Source organism: Mobula hypostoma, chromosome 9 (genome assembly GCF_963921235.1).
Source record: "Mobula hypostoma chromosome 9, sMobHyp1.1, whole genome shotgun sequence".
Classification (NCBI taxonomy): domain Eukaryota; kingdom Metazoa; phylum Chordata; class Chondrichthyes; order Myliobatiformes; family Myliobatidae; genus Mobula; species Mobula hypostoma.
Genome location: NC_086105.1, coordinates 20597001 through 20617514, shown reverse-complemented (window position 1 = coordinate 20617514; position 20514 = coordinate 20597001). Strand labels below are relative to the sequence as shown.

Genomic DNA, 20514 nt, shown 5'->3' with positions numbered 1-20514 from the left:
AAGGTGCCTTAATTTTCTACATCATATTTTTGTATTAAAAATACTGCTTTGCCAGAATGTTTATCGCCAATGATTAGTGTTAACGTGGGACATCACAACCTATCAGAGAAACAGAGGCACAAGTAGTACGCAGATGGTGGAAATCTACAGCAATATACACCATGTGCTGGAGGCGTTGAACAGGTCAAGCAGCATCTATGGATAGGAATAAACAATCGGCATTTCAGACTGAGATCCTTCATCAGGACTGGCTGCTCAGTTGTGCTGAAGGATCTCATCCCGAAACATCGACAGTTTATTCCTGTCCATAGATGCGACCTGACCTGATGAGCTACTCCAGCATATTGTGTATATTGCTCCATTAGAGAAATATAGAGTGAAGAAAGTTTATGATCAAAATCTGCAGCATTGGGACTGAGAACATATTACATGTTTGATTATGACAGATTTTTCCAAAATGCATTCATGAAATTTAGAATGTTTTAATGCATTCATCAAATAGAATGTATTTTTATGATGCTACCTACTAGGGTATTTACTGACCTTTTGATATGATTGTGATGGGCGAAAACAGGCTATCATAAGTGGGAGAAGTTGGGAGGATCAGACTGGGTCAGATTGAGGGTGATTGGAACTTTCCAGAACTAAATTGGAAGATCACTGTAAACCAAGCAACACAGCTGATAATTCATCCAGCACACCACCAAGAAATAGTGCCCTGCTGTGCGATCTTCATACATTGATAATGAGTACAAAATGGAAAATTTTGAAAAAACCCTGCTTTTTTCAAAAATTTCAGTTTTGGAATAGCTGGATATTGGATGTCAAATCTCTATTATCTAGCATCTGATACTCTGCTCAAAAAACTATGCACAGCCATCTCATATGACCTGTCTTTGACTTGCGTCTGATTAAACTCAATATGCAGGATTGCACTAAAACAGCCTTGATAGAGATACCACAAGATTACACCCATGATACCATAACAAGATGTAACAAAATCTGTCAAAGAGAAAGGGAAAAATACTAAGAAACTCAAAGAACAATCTGAAGGAATATATTAACTCAATAATAATAATAATAATAATAATAATGGAGATTTATAACATGGTTGTTTATAGTGTATTTTCTGAAAAGATCACTGAAAATAATTTACATGGCATTATAAAAACAGAAGGTTTTGCAATGACAATCAATTATATTTCACAAATAAATATTTAGATAGTTTTACTCATTTCAACAAATAATTAGAAAATTATGATTTTAATTGTTTTAATTGAAGTGGAAAATCTTTCAAAACAAAGACCACTGCAAACTGCATTTATTTAATTTAAATATAAAAGGCAGGCAACAGATTATAGACCATGTGCCAGTTCTCCTTGGTGGGTTAGAGGCTGAGACATGGGCATTAACATCTCAGGCAACCAGGCCTGGACTCAGCACATAAGTGCAACAGGAAGGTGGCTTAAGGAGATCTGGCATGTCACCAAACATGAAAATAAACTTCCACAGATGCACTGGAGAAAGTAATTCACTTGGCATCATGGTCAGGTATGGAAATTCCGACTCAGAGGAAATGTAAGGTGCAGAGTGTAGTGGGCACAGCCCTTCCCAACATTAACAGCATCTGCAGGAGGCTCTGCATCAAGAAGGTGGTATCTATCATCATGAATCACCACCATCTGGGTCTTTGCTATCAACAGGCAGGAGGCAGAGAAACCTTAAGTCTCACAACTCCCAGAGTCAGGAACAGCTATTTCCTTTAACCATCAGTTTCTTGAATCAATCAGCATAACTACGCCTTTTGATCGAGGCACGACTGAGCAGGTGCGTGGATGTTACCGAGTTAGACTGGCGGGAAGAACTTAAAAAGAAGACAGCTTTATTGAGCGGGGCGTGCGACAGAGTAGAGGGTTTGACTGATGGTTTGAGATGTGTCTATTTTAATGCAAGGAGTATCATGAACAAAGTAGATGAGCTTAGAGCGTGGATCAATACTTGGAGTAATGATGTTGTGGCCATTACAGAGATTTGGATGGCTCAGGGACAGGAATAGTTACTTCAAGTGCCAGGCTTTAGATGTTTCAGAAAGGACAGGGAGGAGGGCAAAAGAGGTGGGGGCATGGCACTGCTGATCAGAGATAGTGTCACAGCTGCAGAAAAGGAGGAAGTCATGGAGGGACTGTCTACTGCAGGGGTGGCCAACCTTTTACATTCCATGTGTCAATTTTTTCATGCACAAGTTCAGATACACCATACAACTCTTGCACCCCATTCAATTTTTGTACAAATTTGTTAATATAGACCTGTTTAGCATTTTTACCTGATATATTGATTTAATATAAAAATAAGATAAACATTACTTACCTTAATGAGACTTCTTTTAACAAATACATTTAAACTCAGTTTTTCACAATTCCTGACATTTAATCCTAGAAAACATACCCTGTTTTAGGTCAGTTAGGATCTATTTTAAGAATGTGAAATATCAAAATAATAGTAGAGAGAATGATTTATTTCAGCTTTTATTTCTTTCATCACTTTCCCAGTGGGTCAGAAGTTTACATCCACTTTGTATTTGGTAGCATTGCCTTTAAAATTGTTTAACTTGGGTCAAACATTTTGGGTAGCCTTCCACAAGTTTCTCACAGTAAGTTGCTGGAATTTTGTTCCATTCCACAAGACAGAACTGGTGTAACTGAGTCAGGTTTGTAGGCCTCCTTGCTCACACACGCTTTTTCAGTTCTGCGCACAAATTTTCTAACAGATTGAGGTCAGGGCTTTGTGATGGCCACTCCAATACCTTGATTTTGTTGTCCTTAAGCAATTTTGTCACAACTTTGGAGGTACGCTAGGGGTCATTGTCCATTTGGAAGACCCATTTGCGACCAAGATTTAACTTCCTGGCTGATGTCTTGAGATGTTGCTTCAATATATCCACATAACATTCCTTCCTCATGATGCCATCTATTTTGTGAAGTGCACCAGTCCCTCCTGCAGCAAAGCACCCCCACAACATGATGCTGCCACCCTCATGCTTCACGGTTGGGAAGGTGTTCTTCGGCTTGCAAGCCTCACCCTTTTTCCCTTGATGGTCATTATGACCCAACAGTTCAATTTTTGTTTAATCAGACCAGAGGACATTTCTCCAAAAAGTAAGATCTTTGTCCCCATGTGCACTTGCAAACTGTAGTCTAGCTTTTTAATGGCGGTTTTGGAGCAGTGGCTTCTTCCTTGCTAAGCAGCCTTTCAGGTTATGTCGATATAGGACTCGTTTTACTGTGGATATAGATACTTGTTTACCTGTTTCTTCCAGCAGCTTCACAAGGTCCTTTGCTGTTGTTCTGGGATTGATTTGCACTTTTCGCACCACAGTACTTTCATCTCTAGGAGACAGAAAGTGTCTCCTTCCTGAGTGGTATGACGGCTGCGTGGTCCCATGGTGTTTATACTTGCATACTATTGTTTGTATAGATGAACGTGGTACATTCAGGCATTTGGAAATTGCTCCCAAGGATGAATCAAGACTTGACATCATTTTCTGACCTCAATCCAATAGAAAATTTGTGAGCAGAACTGAAAAAGCGTGTGTGAGCAAGGAGGCCTACAAACCTGACTCAGTTTCACCAGTTCTGTCTGGAGGAATGGAACAAAATTCCAGCAACTTATTGTGAGAAGCTTGTGGAAGGCAACCCAAAATATTTGACCCAAGTTAAACAATTTAAAGGCAATGCTACCAAGTACTAACTCAGTGTATGTAAACTTCTGACCCACTGGGAAAGTGATGAAAGAAATAAAAGCTGAAATAAATAATTCTCTCTACTATTATTCTGACATTTCACATTCTTAAAATAGCGATCCTAACTGACCTAAGGCAGGGAATGTTTTCTAGGATTAAATGTCAGGAATTGTGAAAAACTGAATTTAAATGTATTTGGCTAAGGTGTATGTAAACTTCTGACTTCAACTGTATATTTTGTCTTCTTTTGATTTCTTCCTTTTTCTTAATCACATATTCTTTCCGTAGATCAGACCCAAGCACTAACTTCAGTTTTCCTTCTATTTCAGTCTGATGTTGTGTTTTACAGTGTCTATTAAGATCATGTCTTCTATTATGTGAGAAAGTGTTTTCACAAACAATGCACAACGGTTTCCCTAACCCTAACCCTAATTCACTGTTCATTGAATTCATGCTTACTATCACTTTCTGCTTTTCTTTTGCACTGTGATGGGTAATTGAATGCAAAAACAAGGCTTAATTTTCAAAAAGGTACAAAACTGCAAATGTTCACAAAGGACAAACAAAGCACAACTCCGTAGCGCACAAGTGTCAATTGTAAACTGACTGGCAAAAACCTGCGACGCACCGCTGGTGCAAAAGCCTGGCGCCTCAGGATCAAACAAATATTGATTGGCATCTCCCTAGAGTGAGGAGTTTGCTAGGTGTGTTCAGGAAGGTTTCTTGACACAGTATGTAGATAAGCCTACAAAAGGACAGGCTGTACTTGACATGGTATTGGGAAATGAACTTGGTCAGGTATCAGGTCTCTCAGTGGGAGAGCATTTTGGAGATAGTGATTACAATTCTATCTCCTTTACCATAGCATTGGAGAGGGATAGGAGCAGACAAGTTAGGAAATCATTTAAATGGATTAAGGGGAAATATGAAGCTATCAAGCAGGAACTTGGAAGCATAAATTGGGAGCAGATGTTCTCAGGGAAATGTACGGTAGAAATGTGGCAAATGTTCAGGGGATATTTGCGTGGTGTTCTGCATAGGTATGTTTCGATGAGACATCAGACTCGTAAAGACAGGGAAAGGATGGTAGGGTACAGGAACCGTGGTGTAAAAGGCTGTTGAAAATCTAGTCAAGAAGAAAAGCTTACGAAAGGTTCAAAAACTAGGTAATGATAGAGATCTAGAAAATTATAAGGCTAGCAGGAAGGAGCTTAAGAATGAAATTAGGAAAGCCAGAAGGGGCCATGGGAAGGACTTGGCAAGCGGGAATAAGGAAAACCCAAACACATTCTACAAGTATGTGAAGAGCAAAAGGATAAGACATGAGAGAATAGTGTGACAGTGGGAAAGTGTGTATGGAACTGGTGGAGGTACCTAACGAATACTTTGCTTCAGTATTCATTACAGAAAAGGACCTCGGCAGTTGTAGGGATGACTTACAGTGGACTGAAAAGCTTGAACATATAGACATTAAGAAAGAGGATAAGAAAGAGGCTTGAGCTTTCCGAAGGCTTCAAGTTGGATAAGTCTCCGGGACTGGATGAGATGAACTCCAGGCTACTGTGTGAGGCGATAGAAGAGATAGTTGAGCCTCTGGCAATGAACTTTGCGTCATCAATGGGGATGGGAGAGGTTCTGGAGGATTGGAGGGTCGCGGATGTTCTTCCCTATTCAAGAAAGGGAGTAGAGATAGCCCAGGAAATTGCAGACCAGTGAGTCTTACTTCAGTGGTTGGTAAGTTGATGGAGAAGATCCTGAGACATAGGATTTATGAACATCAGGAGAGGCATAATATGATTAGGAATAGTCAGCATGGCTTTGTCAAAGGCAGGTCGTGCCTTACGAGTCTGATTGAATTTGTCGAGGATGTGACTAAACACATTGATGAAGGTAGAGCAGTAGATGTAGTGTATATGGATTTCAGCAAGGCATTTGATAAGGTACCCCATGCAAGGCTTATGAGAAAGTAAGGAGGAATGGGATCCAAGGGGACCTTGCTTTGTGGATCCAGAACTGGCTTGCCCACAGAAGGCAAAGAGTGGTTGTAGACAGGTCATATTCTGCATGGAGTTCAGTGATCAGTGGTGTGCCTCAGGGACCTGTTCTGGGACCCCTACTCTTCGTGATTTTTATAACTGACCTGGATGAAGAGTTGGAGGGATAGATTAGTAAATTTACTGATGACACAAAGATTAGGGGTGTTGTGGATAGTGTGGAGGGCTGTCAGAGGTTACAGTGGGACATCGATAGGATGCAAAATTGGGCTGAGAAGTGGCAGATGGAGTTCAACATTGATAACTGTTTCATTTTGGTAGGTCAAATATGATGGCAGAATATAGTATTAATGGTAAGACACTTGGCAGGGTGGAGGATCAGAGGGATCTTGGGGTCCAAGTCCATAGGACACACAAAGCTGCTACACAGATTGACTGAGTGGTTATGAAGGCATACGGTGTATTGGCCTTCATCAACAGTGGGATTGAGTTCAAGAGCCGAGAGGTAATGTTACAGCTATATAAGACCCTAGTCAGACCCCACTTGGAGTACTGTGCTCAGTGCTGGTCACCTCACTACAGGAAGGATGGGGAAAATCATCGAAACAGCGTAGAGGATATTTACAAGGATGTTGCCTGGATTGGGGAGCATGCCTTCTGAGAATAGGTTGAGTGAACTTGGCCTTTTCTCCTTGGAGCGACAGAGGATGAAAGGTGACCTGATAGAGGTGTATAAAATGATGAGAGACATTGATCGTGTGGATAGTCAGAGGCTTTTTGCCAGGGCTGAAATGGCTAACAGGAGAGGGCACAGTTTTAAGGTGCTTGGAAGTACATACATAGGAGAAGTCAGGGGTAAGTTTTTTTTACACAGGGAGTGGCGAGTGTGTGAATGGGCTGCCGGGAACAGTGGTGGAGGTGGACACAATAGGGTCTTTTAAAAGACTCTTGGATAGGTACAGGGAGCTTAGAAAAATAGAGGGTTATGGGTAACCCTAGGTAATTTCTAAAGCAAGTACATGTTCGGCACAGCATTGTGGGCCGAAAGGCCTGTATTGTGCTGTAGGTTTTTTATGTTCTCTGTGTTCTAATCCTAATCCTACCTCAGCAATATAAAACTATGGACCACCTCTCGTACTACCATGGTCTAGTCTCTGAATCTGTATTTTTTTCCCCTAATGTCTTTTGCGCATTTTTTTTCTCTTCACTGTCTTGTATAAAGTATGTATACCTTTATATTCTTTGTAATGTCTGAACCTGTGTTGCTGCTGCAAGCAAGCTTTTCATTGTACTTGTATCTCACTGGACCTGATTTGAACTACATACAACTAAAACTGTTGACATGGTGAAACCAGCTATGATGTCTATCAATGCTGTGGCTCAGACCTAATTGTTACTTAGGTTCATAGGGATGGTTTTGCGAACAGCGTATGGAGATAGGGGTCAGGTTAGGGTTCAGGGACAGGGATGAGGGAAAGCTAAAGGTCAGAGGCAGTAAATGAAAAGTCAGTGGCAGGAGCCAGTGTTCGGAGTCCAGGTTGGAGCACTGCACGGTCAAAAGTCAACAATCCTGGAGGTCAAGTCAGCAGGTGCTGAAGAGGCCAGCATTGCCAATGGTCTGTATAGGCAGGAGGCATGAGGGTCTACAACCTTGAATCCAGGTTGGCAAGTCTTTAGGTCAGAGGTCCACGTGAGTCTGGACATTGAGATCTGAAGGTCAAATGCATGATTGGCAACTTTTGGGGTTGAGGCCCAAAGGTCAAACCCGTGATCAGCAAGTCCTGATGGCCAAAGTTCCTTAATCCCAAAGGGTGGGTCTTCAGGTGCTGAAGACGAAGACCAGCGATCCTCAGGTCAGTGAGGTCTGTACAGGCATAGACCACCCCCATCTCACTGGGTCAGAGGACAAAGCACGTCTGGAAACTGAGGCCCAAAAAATAGTGACTGGCGAGTTCTGGGGTCTAGACCCAGCAGTTAGCAAAAGCTGAAGGTCGAAGTGCTCAGCACAATGAGTCCAGAGCTTGAAGCCTGTAGGTCAAAGACCCAGTTCAGTGAGTCCAGGGATGGCAGCCTCAAGGTTGAAGCCCCTGGGTTGGCTTGTCTGGAGGGCAGACACCCAATGCCCGGGCTAGGGACTAGAAGTTAGAGGGGGGAGGGTGTGTGTGATTGTGTGTAAGGGTGAGAAAAGGGCTTGTCTGTTGTTCCCGCTGCTGATGTTGTTCTGCTGAATGGTGTGGGCATGGTATGTTGACGCCAGAATGTGTGAATGTGGCGACATTTGTAGGCTGCCCCCAGCACATCCATTTTTCGTTGTTAACAGAAACAACACATTTTATAGTATGTTTCGATGTACATGTGATAAATAAATCTGAATTTGAAATCTGATATTGGAGGAAAAAAAGACCTGGACAGGTGAGGAACACCATAAATTATTCAGTTTGCATTAACAATTCCAATACCTGCACAGTTGAATATCAGATAAACAAAATTCTATCTGCAGAAATATCCATTCAATAGAATGGATCTATTTAAGCATGAATATTTTGTTCTGATTAATTCTACTTAATTTACTTGACTCGAAATTAACTACAAATCTGAAATATCAAATGGAATTCTCAAATACCAACTGCAAATTGGACAACTACTCATTTTTAGATTAATAGCAGGACTTGCTGTTATTATAAGTTTCTTTGGTGCCTTCATACTGCATATTTCTCTTTTGTTGTTCTGAGAATAAGATTGGCCCAGATTTCACAATCAGATACAGTGTGACAATGATTGCCACTGAACTTCAAGAAAGACATCAACAGAACTTAATGATCTCCACTTTTTTGACCTTGGTTACCAATATTCTTATATTGATTGGGAAACCTGACATCCTGAGAATGTCACCAAACAACAGAACACATGATTCCCAAAACCAGGAAGATGAGGCAAATACTTTGGTTAATATTTTAAAGACTTTACATTGACAGATGATTGAGATGTTATATATAAAATCTGAAATATGAGTAAATTTAACTTAAAACAATTAAAAGGCACTTGAAGAAATTTTTATGGGAAGTGATCTATGTAAAATTATATCTACATGATTTAGTATTTTTAAAAGGACTTGCTAAGCATTAAATATGGCATTAAAACTCATTTCACAGTGAAACTGTTTCAAGTTATTTTACAATATAAATGTCAAATTCTTTAATACTCAACCATTTTTCTTTATTTTGGTAAACAGTGCAAGACACTGAATATGATTAAATCATTGACAATGGGCAATTTTTCATTAAACTACATACAGAAACATGACAAACATTGATAATGTTGCTATCATAACAACTGTAAAATCAGGGTCAATATACTCTTCCCAAATATCTTCAGGTTTAAACTTTAAAAATATGAAAATATGGACTGTTTAAAGAGCTTATTGGACTTGTTGAACCCAAAGATTTCAATCATGTAAAACTGCTAGAGTACACAAACACCAAGGGCAACTATTTAATAAAATGTAATTCTGGCAATCTTGATAGAAAATTCTTTCGTAAATAGATAAAAGTCCAAAACCATAAAAAGTGAAAATAATCTTAAAAGAAGTGTTTTCGTCATTAATGTTCATTACTAAAATTAGTTACAAATAGCGATAAATTTGAGGATAAATTTATTGTTCTAATTTATGTTTTAACTTTGTGAAAGTGATTATCAGGCCACTGAACTGATGTGAAAATTAACAACTATTTTTGAAGTTACATGACTGATGGATCAACCTGTCAGAATAAAATCCCACTGGAAGAACCTCTTACCCAGCAAATGAGGAAATTATGCTTCTTCCAATGAACCAATCACTTCAGATACATCTATTGATAGATGGAAATCCAGACCTTACTTGAAAATGTATCAAACACCTCCCAGAAAGTGACTTCAAGGTCAGCAATAAGTGTGTCTCACCATTTTCCCCTATAAAACATCAACATTCAGTCCCATGCTTTAGTGTGTTTGATGTACTTAGTAACTTGTACACCAACTCCAGCTGGATTTGTTTGGACTGTTTTATTCTAACACCTAGTTTAACATTAGAACGGTCAGAGTTTGTTAATACAGTCTGCATTTATAATTCATATAAAATGGTTTCTACCTCCTTTCAAACAACAGGGCTAATTTTGTTACAATCTTCTTTCTAACTCTATTATTGAATAGAAAGGATAATTGAAAGTATAGAAATTAACATCAATATCTCCATAGGAAAACTTCCAGTAAACAAAATACTAGATTTGAAACACACATTACAGGCAAAAATGTAACAAACTGGGTTCTATGTCTACATTTTACTCTGCAAATAATTATAAAAAATCTTAGCAAAATGTTTTCATTCAAAACATTACTTTCAGAAGCATTTGTCAAAGGTGAGGAGGCAGTTAAGACCGTCACATTGGATTAATTAAATCACAGCTTATTTTGGGAGACAGGATAATAGTTGATCTCATTCCCTCTGTCATCCATAACCTAAATCCAAACTTTCTGACAATCTCAGGGACATTCTGTGAACCAAGGCATATTTGTAGAGAGGCAAAGGGAATTAAAGGTTTCAACGCCTGTCTACTTACTACAAGGTCTTCCATGACACATAATTAATTGTGATATTTGCTTGAAGAGCATCAATAATGTGAACATTTTACAAACTACATCTATTCTCTGACAATAATCTGTGACTGATAAATGACTCTGAGCAGGACTGAGCTCTCTTAAGCATACAGTGTAAACGGAGACAAAGGTTTTTATTCCAAAATAATTTGTATAGTGTGGCAATAAAAATCTTCCACTTAACTACATACTTTAGTCTTAAATATCCTACACCGAATTTGTAATATTTAGGAAGCACACACTTTCATCAGATCAAATTATTCAGTAACTTGTATCTTGAAGTATTTAAGGGTGTAATGGAGAGAAACCTCCACAATGAAAGCTGTTTTAGCTCTGCTTCATGTGCCTTAAATTAATTCTCACTGTTGGGCTAAAATTTGCCTGTTACCTATATCCTCTCTGCAAACATTTCATCAACTTGTCTGATTTTGCCACTTTCTGTAATAGCTTTCCTGATTTCCAAACCACACTGTAACAAGGTGCACTGCCTTTACCTATTATCAACTATCTAAAAACTTAAAATATCAGCATTTTACTAATCAATGGGCTCACTTTAATAATAATACGTTGTGAATATTAATTCTGGTCTGCAAAATGAATATATCATTGCTCCAACTTTAATCTTAAAAATGCTTTCCAATTAATGAAGAGCCATGTAATGCTCAAGTAAAGATCAAGGAACAGAGAATAAAAAAAAACACAGCAGCTTAGGATGTAGAGGGGTCAGCGGACCCCAGGTTAGGATCCCTAATCTCGGAGATGGTAGGTTGCTATAATTTAGATCACTTTTAAATCGAACTGTCTTCTAGTCGAGCAGTATCCAGTACAAAAGGCAAGACAAGTAAAGATGAAACTGAAAAAATGCCTTTTGCATTCTTTGATATTGCATTATTTTTTTTTCCAAGAGAATCTTACCTCCTAACTTTTTGGCAAAATGTAATAATATGTTCTGAAGCAAAGTCCAAAGAAAAATTATTCATGAAAGATGTTGTGCTGCTGTAAACAACACTCCCTCAATTAGTCCTTGCATTATAAAGTGTATCCTTGGACTATCTGAAAGTGTTTCTCAAATGCAAATTAATTTTGCAATACTTATTACAGTGCTATCATCTTTATGATCTACTTAGATATCAGGTTAAAACCAATCCTGATCAAGGCCAGTTCCAACTGGGCTCAAATCTAAGAACATACTAGCCCCAGCATTTTCACAAATTAGGCCAAACATAGCTTTGTTTAAAACCTTGTCCCATGCACACAGCAGGTGCCCATTTATTCTGACATTATCAGTCATATGCATCTAAATTATCCCCAAGCAAAACCCTTTGCAGGGTCCATTCCTTTCCCCTCATCTTCCATTTAAACTCACTATGATGCATTCTGTAGACTTCCTGAGCCTTTTCTTCGGATCTCCATGCCCATTTCAGCATGATCGTTGTACAGCAACTGTCTAGATACACACACCCCAAAAGCAATCCTTTGTCCCAACATGAGCCAATCTACTGTATTTGTGGGGTGACAGAACACCTTGTTCCAAACTATAAAGTGCTGCGTCAGCCCAAAGTCTAATGATACATGACCCAAATATATCATTGGGTTCAGATTAGTTAGCCATACTCCAAAAGAAATGGCCCATAAACAGAAATTGTAATACTGTTCTTCTAGCTTACCGGAACAAATATTTCTTTTTTCTAAAGAAGTGCCAAATCTATTCACCTGTATAAAGTTCCAACATCTTAGCTTTAACATTAGGATAAAAACTTGACCTTGGTAGTTCTTGCTGAACATGGAATCAGACTTCAGAAGCAGCCAACAACAATGAATAACTGCATTATGGACATGCAGTCAGTGCAGACTACAGAGGACAAATTTCTACCCAATTATCTCTAACAGTATAGAATGCTCCTTTTGTACCATGTTATTTTAAAGCTCTTTCATGTTATTTGCCATGGCTGTGTTCATAAGGAATATTAAATTTCAAAGGATTTTGTAAAGTTGTGCATCACACATTAAAATATTTTAGAGACTCATCTTCAAATGAATGAAAATTTCAAGTTGGCTTCACCATATAACAAAACTTGTGTATTCTTAGTCCGTCAACATAACCTGAGCTGCTGAAGGGGAGCTAATTTGCTCCAAAATTGCCGGCTAACTTTGATGCACATGCGTTAGAGAACAGACTGACATATAGGATGACAGTGTGGTACTCTAGCTGCAGCAAGGCAGATTGCAAATCATTCCGTGATTAAGGCGGCTCAGCACGTCATTGGGACTCAACCACTGGACCTGGAGACAATCTACAACTCTCGATGGCACACAAGTAATATCATTAAAGAGCCATCCCATCCCAGACACTGTCTGTTCATTCACCTGCCAACTGGTAGGAGATACAGAAACATCTTAACCAAGACAGAAAGACTGAAAAACAGCACCTTCGTGAGGACTGTTGTGCTGCTGAATACACTCCAGCTTACCACTTGGCCTTCGAGTGTTATGGACTATCAAAGTCACTTGATGCATGTAAATATGGGATTTTTTAAAAAGTTAAGCCATACCGCATGCATTATAAATATCTGTTTTGCACAGACTGGAGTAGCACAGCAATCTCATTTTCTTGAGCAACGACAATAAAGTTCTATTCTATTCTACTCTCGCACTTTTTCAACACCACTTTGATGAGCATCTGACTTATCTGTTTAAAGTGGTTGATCATTTTATTTTTAATTACCTGCAATCAAAATTATTCAGCATTGGTACTTCAGCAACCTGTTGATCTTCTGGTTGCAGTTCACAAACGGCATCTGTAATTTTCTGCTGGTCGTTAGGATCAGTGATTCCAATCTGAATAAAAAAATAAAAAAGCTACAATTTATGCTCACACTATGTCACTGTCAATGAAGAACTATCCATGCTGTCATTCTTCTCCACAAATTTAACCTTAGGGCAATGATAAATGTTTCAATTCCTTTACTTAATAGCATTCAGAAAATTAACTATCATGTTACAGATATTTATTAATTTTGATTGGAAGCTAAACAAAGCTTTAATTTCCACTGTAAATTGTTAACAATCCTAATATTTATACTGAACTCTCTATACCTCCTTTCCTTCTACACTGTCTACCTAGGGAATCCGTCAGATGATTTTCATCTCCATCTCAGATTTTAATCTTTATTCCCTCTTCTCAGGAATCACCACTGTATTTTATTTCTTGTCCAAGTCACTTACCTAGAATGGTCCCCAATCTTACTGCTTCATCTCAAGTTCTGCAACATTCAAATATCTGCTGCACAATTTGCTTAACTGCAGAACTCAAGTTATGGTGACACCCTATCAAGTTTGTTTGGGACCTACTCCGTTCCACAAAATCATCTTCCCTTTCAAAAAGACAAAGAAAGCTTACAGATTCTCTACTGCTCAACCAACCTTTCACACTCATCAGGTACAAAGTGGTCCTGATGAAGGGTCTTGGCCCAAAATGTCACCTGTTCATTCATTTCCAAAGATACTACCTGACTTGCAGAGTTCCAGCATTTTGTGTGTGTTACTCCAGATTTCCAGCATCTGCAGCATCTCTTGTGTTTACAAAATGGTCATGGTTTGTTATCTCAGTTACGACACCTATTCGGTTACTTTTCCCCGTTCCTTCCATTTCAAGATAAACTAATCTATCTTCCTTCTGCCCAGGGTTAGAACTCAAAACTCTTTCAGACTTTTCCTCTTTCAGCCTTGTTCTTTCCAACTTAATCTCTCAGCAGTCCCATTCTCATTATATAGCTAACTACTGAGATTCCTTTCCCTATCCTTGTGTTAACTCACTTTCTTACTCTTACTCCTTGCCACCATTCTGATGGGGAATGAATGGTGAATTAAAGAAGAAACTGAACAGGTCTCGGTTTCAGGACAAAAAAAACACAAACCATTCCCATTTCTTACCAGGGGTGAGGCTAAAAAAGAAAGAAGAAGGTAGTTTAAGGAGAGAATTAATGGAAAAGGCAAGAGGATTAGTTAGCTGACTTGGATGATCTTATAGTAATGGATAACCTAGCCAGGGTTGGAGATGGATAGATAAACCATTCATCCCCATGTAAAGCAATTTGTCAGGACTGTATATGGAGGTAGGGGATAAATCCAAGTTATTTGCATCATAAACAGTCATCTTATTCTCATAGGAAGAAGGGGTGGAGGGAATATCAAGAAATCTCCTGCTAATGATTAAAATGGTCATGCACAGTTCATGACAGAGTCTGATAAGGTATCTGTTCAGCTCATAAAAATGGATTTTTACTGTCGATGCCTCTTAAAATTCTGCTTGGTCAGAATGTTGAAATTATAAAGTGCAGTTGAAATGTGACAAGAAACACTCAAACATGGAATGAAATATACTAAGTCAAAGTGTGCTGAAAGTTTTGCTTTTTCTCTGACAGTTAGAATGTATACTGAAATGAGTAATTTTGTCCATTAGTTGAATGAACATTATTTGTGGTATTAGAAACAGCATCAAGGTATCTTGTGAACTTAATGAGTCAATTCTGTGTCAAACTATGAACCGTGAAGCCCTGACTGGTTTATGGACTGTTTGCCATAATCAGACAGCTTAAGTGACTTTAGTACAGTGGAAGGCAGTGTTTTACATCCCAAGTATAGATACATGCATAGATTCTAACACCATTTCTGTTGAATAGTGTATATAATGACAGGAAATTACTTATGTTTATTTAAAATCCGATATGACATTTAAAGTTATTGAGTGATAAGCTAACATTCACAGATGAACATGCAGACATCGTCAAAACATAAAATTCCCCTTTCTATCCCCCAAAAGCAATTGCAGTGCGCATTTGTACATAACAATTTAGAAAAGGTACAAGGTTCAAATCTTTGAAAGAAAAAGGAATAAACTCAACTTTTTGAGATGCTGATTAAAAATAGTAAGGATTTCTTGCAGATATGCAATACCACTCCTTCTGAATATTCCAAAACACTTTGTACAAAGAGGGTCTTATGATATTTGGCCACCACTATAATGTGGAAAACATCAGCCAGTTTCTGTAAAGTTAGACAATAACACCACAGGATACAGGAGCAGAATTAGGCCATTTGGCCCATCGAGTCTGCTCTGCCATTTCATTATAGCTGATCCAACCTTCCTCTTGGCCCCAATATCCTGCTTTCTCTCTATATCCCTTCATACCCTGACCAATCAAGAATCTATCAACCTCTGCTTTAAATATACATAAAAAACTTGGCCTCCATAGCTGCCTCTGGCTAAAGAAATTCCTCCTCATCTCCAATCTAAAATGAGGCCCCTCTATTCTGAGGTTGTGTCCTCTAGTCTTAAACTCTCCCACCAAAGGAAACATCCTTTCCACATCTATATTATCAATGCCTTTCACCATTCAATAGGTTTCAATTAGGTTGCCCCTCATTCTTCTGAATTCTAGCGAATACAGGTCCAGAACCATCAATTGTTCTTTATATGACAAATCATTCAATCCTGAATCATTTTCGTGAACCTCCTTTGAACCCTCTCCAGTTTCAGCACAACCTTTCTAAGATAAAGAGCCCAAAACTGCTCATAATACTCCAAGTGGGCTTGTAGCTTGTTAAGCAGCTTCAAGTGTGGCAACTTGTCAAAGGCCTTCTGAAAATCCTGTACACAACAAGAGATTCTCCTTTGTCTATCCTGCTTGTTATTTCTTCAAAGAATTCCAACACATTTGACTGGCAAGATTTTCCCTTGAGGAGACCATATTGATTACAGCCTATTTTATCATGTGCCTTCAAGTACTCTGAGATCTCATCCTTAAAAATCGATTCTAACATCTTCCCAACCACTTAGGTCAGACTAACTGCTTATAGTTTCCTTTCCTCTGCCTCACTCCCTTCTTGAAGAGTGGAGTGACATTTGCAATTTTCCAGTCTTCCGGAACTATTCCAGAATCAAGTGATTCTTGAAAGATCATAACTAATGCCTCCATAATCTATTCAGCCACCTCTTTCAGAACCCTGGGCTGTACACCATTCAGTCCAGATAACTTATCTAGCTTCAGACCTTCCAGTTTCCCAAGAATCTTCTCTCTAGTAATGGTAACTTTACACACTTCATGACTCCCAACACTTGGAACTTCCACCATACTGCTAGTGTCTTCCACAGTGAAGACTAATGCAAAATACATATTCAGTTCATCTGCCATTTCCTTGGCCCCCGTTACGATCTTCCTAGTATCGTTTTCCAGCGGTCCGATATCCACTTTCGCCTCTCTTTTACACTACGTACCTGAAGAAATTTTTAGTAGCTTATCTAGAAGGAAAACTCTGATCTCAAACCTCTGGGGGAGGCTTCTGGAGTATGCCCTGGGGAAAATCTGAAGCTGGTGTTCCTAAGGCAGTTCAACACTGACTGGCAACTCCTGGTGCCAAACTCTATCAGTTTCTGCCGTTCTTTTGGATTCATCAGCTGCATGGAGAGGGGGAGCTTGCTCTGTATATTCTACTGCCCTGATTTGCATGTCATGTAGATAGCTAAGATGCAACATCCATGATCGACTATGATATTAAAATGCAATTTATTAGCTTGGAAAACAAGCAAATGCAACTCAATTGTTCAAATGTAGCTCATCTGATAGAGACAAAGGAGGAAACCGTAGGCCAGTTAGCTGAATATCTGACACAGGAAGAAGCCATTACAAACGGCATTATAACAGAACACTAGATGGAGGCAAATAGTTTTGAGGAAGGAGAACCATATTTGACCAATTTGTGGAAATACAGGTTTCCCCCTCCATCCGAAGGGAGAGCGTTCCTATGAAACTGTTCGTAAGCCGAAATGTCGTAAAGCGAAGAAGCAATTACCATTTATTCATATGGGAAAATTTTGTGAGCGTTCACAGACCCAAAAATAACCTACCAAATCATGCCAAATAACACATAAAACCTAAAATAACAGTAACATATAGTAAAAGCAGGAATGATATGATAAATACACAGCCTATATAAAGTAGAAATACTTTTCCACAATCATTGCCGGTACTGTTCTCCGAAGTGAAAATCTCACGCAAGTGCTCTCGGTAGAAAATCTCACACAAGCGCCATCAGCAAAAACACGGCGCAAGCGCTCTCCAGTAACCTTTAAGCTATGAAGCTGCCAAATCATACCAAATAACACGTAAAAATACACAGCCTATATAAAGTAGAAATAATGTATGTACAGTGTAGTATCACTTACTGGAATTGTGAAGACAGCGCAGAGCATACTGATGATGGTGTGTTAGACTGAGTCGTCGCAGGCTGGGGTGGTGCAGTGGCCCCCACCCTCCAGGCTGCCGGCCGATATATTGCCGTGAAGCACGCAGGGGTCCAGCGGTAGCCGGACGGCACACAGCACATCTTTAAGGAAAAAGCCGAAATAAACATGCTAATTAATTACGTGTCCGGTGGCACCTAATTAATTAGCATGTTTATTTTGGCTATTTTCTTAAAGATGTGCCGTGTGCGTCCCAGCTACCGCTGCATTCTCTGCGAATCGGTATCTGTCCGTGGCCTGAGGGTTGGGGTGGTGGGTCACTGAGGTATCATCTCGTCGACTGTTTCCATTAGAGCAGGTGGCTCATCTTCTCCTATGACTGCCCGCCTTGATGTCGAAGGTCGAGGTTCGTCGTCTGCTGTGGCTGAGGTGGAAGGCTTGCTTGACTGCTGAGCCTCGCGCATTTTTCTATCATACAGTTCTTTGTAAGCACTCAAACCATCCTGCAAATGTCCCCTAAACCTATGTACCCTTTCAAAATTAAAGTCGTACTTTATCATTGCAGCGAAAATCTCACGCAGTTGCTTCATGTTCATTTCGCTACTGCATACGGTTTTGATTATCCTTTCCTCTTCCAATTGCATCAGCTCTTCATCGATCAGTTCTTGGTCATGGGATGCCAAAACCTCTTCAACATCATCTTCGTCAGCTTCCGCAAGCCAAACTCACATTGTCCTTACTTCGTTCACCACGATCAAAACGCTTAATTATGTCTAGTTTTACGCTAAGTGTAACACCCTTACGAGCTCTTTCAGGCTTTTCCAATACCTCTGAACTCATCTTGCAAACGGCTGCTCACAGGCACGTGTTAAAACAATGCTGTTCCGAATCCGGGGGAGAGCGGCTGCTCGGGGCGCACGCTGCCTTTTATTGCGCGCTGATTTTTTTCATAACAGTGAAAACACCTTCTGTTAGCAAAAACAGGGTACTAATGTAGGTCTTTTGTAACAGTGAGGTTTCGTAAAGCGAACATTCGAAAAGCGGGGGACACCTGTACTTCGAACAGGTACTATGGTTAAGAGTTTTCTTTCTCACTTCAGAAAATTGGAAACATGCCCCTTTTGACTTTCATCTAAGCAACTGGTATATATTGTACAGTTCTAATCCCTGGACCACTTCACTAGTTACCACCTATTTTACTGAAAATAGCCATTTACTCTTACTTTCTGGTCTCAGTTTGCAAAGTCCATACTAATACATAACTATTTCTCCTGAAAAGTCATGAGACTGGACAAATTGTGTCCATCCAATACTAAAAGTTAAACGCATTACATTTCCCATTTTTGTTTGATGACTAGGTAAACAGTCTAGCATGTTTATCAGTTTCTTTGATGGTTTGAGCCAAGTGATAAACTAATTAGTGCCTAGTTTTGGGCCAGAAGGCAGACAGTAAATTATTTGAGAACACTGCATGACATCTGTTTTTTTTTAAACAGCAACATTGAAATAATTATAGTTTCATGGTTAGGTTAGTCTACTTTCACTTGCCAAGAAGGGCACTGCATTAATCAAACAAAATAAAGTCCGCTTGGATCTATCAATACAAACATTTTATTTGTTTTAATATAAAACAGATCCTTAAACTTAATCGATTTACTAGTTTTTTCATTAGATTTGATTTCTTCACCTCATCACACTTGCTTGGGTTCTGAAAGGCTCCAATTAGGTAGCCAAGATCTAAATGAAGTACAGAGCCTCAGTGCATTTAATTATGAAGAGTTCACCCGGCCTGATCTCATCCAAATCTGAATACTGACGCTCTTTTTGACATCCTATTTCAACCTCACCCTTTTGAGCTTGGGTCTGATAGCCAGGCTCTTGTAGAAATGCAAGCAGCAGCTGTTCGGTCTTCCTAAAGCAATTTTGATACAATTAACTAAAACAACCATACAGGTGGAATGATTTGGACCACACTGGAAATTAAAATTAGTATCTTCTTCGTCTGCACAATCTGGCATTTCCTTTTAAATCTGTCACTAGAAAATTTTATCAGTTGAGGAAATTTTGAGGGAGCATCCAAGTAATACTGCTGAAAAAAACTTTCAAGAAAGGCAGCAATGATACGAATTTAATCTATTGAAATATTTAATCTGAGATTTAAAGGGAATACTAATGTCTATCATTAGTATTTTGTTGAACAACGTTGTACAACCAGTAACTCTTTGTGATAGGTGAATCTGTGGTAGCATTGCAGCAGGCTATACTCTGCCTCAGGCAAGACTAGAGAAGACAGCCAAGTAACAGTGAGGGACTGGAAGTCAATGAAGTAGGGTGCACCATATGTGATAAGTCAAGCTATCAGATGAACCACAAAATCCAGCAACACAAACTAAGTCTAGTGCGTTTGTAAAGTTGGAGATGAAGAGTTATATAAAGATCACTAATGTTTATATATTAATAATCTACTTCCATATCTGAGCATAATGAAAAGGATGTAAGCAACGGAAATTTTGCAACTAAGTGTCTTTTTGTTACAATGGTAAAAGACCATAATTGATACAGCAGAGCAAGTTTTCCAATCAGTGCCTGTGAATAACCACCATGGTACCCACAATCAAGTAAGTATACATGCATATAGAAGTATATTAAATATACACATATGTAATCTCTGAGCAATCAGCATGTTCTGGCACACAAATTATGCCAGGAAGCAGTACCACAGAACAGTGTCTGAGCTCCTAAGTTTTAGATTTGCGCCTAGCAACACAGACATCACTCACTCAAAAGTTAATGAGGAATATGTCTGCTCACCATAGAGGTTATAGTATGGTCTGTGTGTTAGCAAAGGTTGCTATTTTTAGAAGTATACTAAAAAAAAAACACAGAGCTCAGTTGTGAGTGATTTA

General features: G+C 39.1%; 1 protein-coding gene across 2 annotated transcripts in view; it reads right to left on the bottom strand.

Annotated features, from left to right (window-relative positions):
- The window catches only part of asz1 (ankyrin repeat, SAM and basic leucine zipper domain containing 1), an 89084-nt gene that overhangs the window by 15619 nt on the left and 52951 nt on the right, over nucleotides 1–20514 (bottom strand). For both annotated transcript variants that reach the window (XM_063059626.1, XM_063059627.1), the window contains exon 10: nucleotides 13091–13203. In XM_063059626.1, the coding sequence (XP_062915696.1) occupies nucleotides 13091–13203 (113 nt within the window). The remainder of the gene's footprint in view (nucleotides 1–13090; nucleotides 13204–20514) is intronic.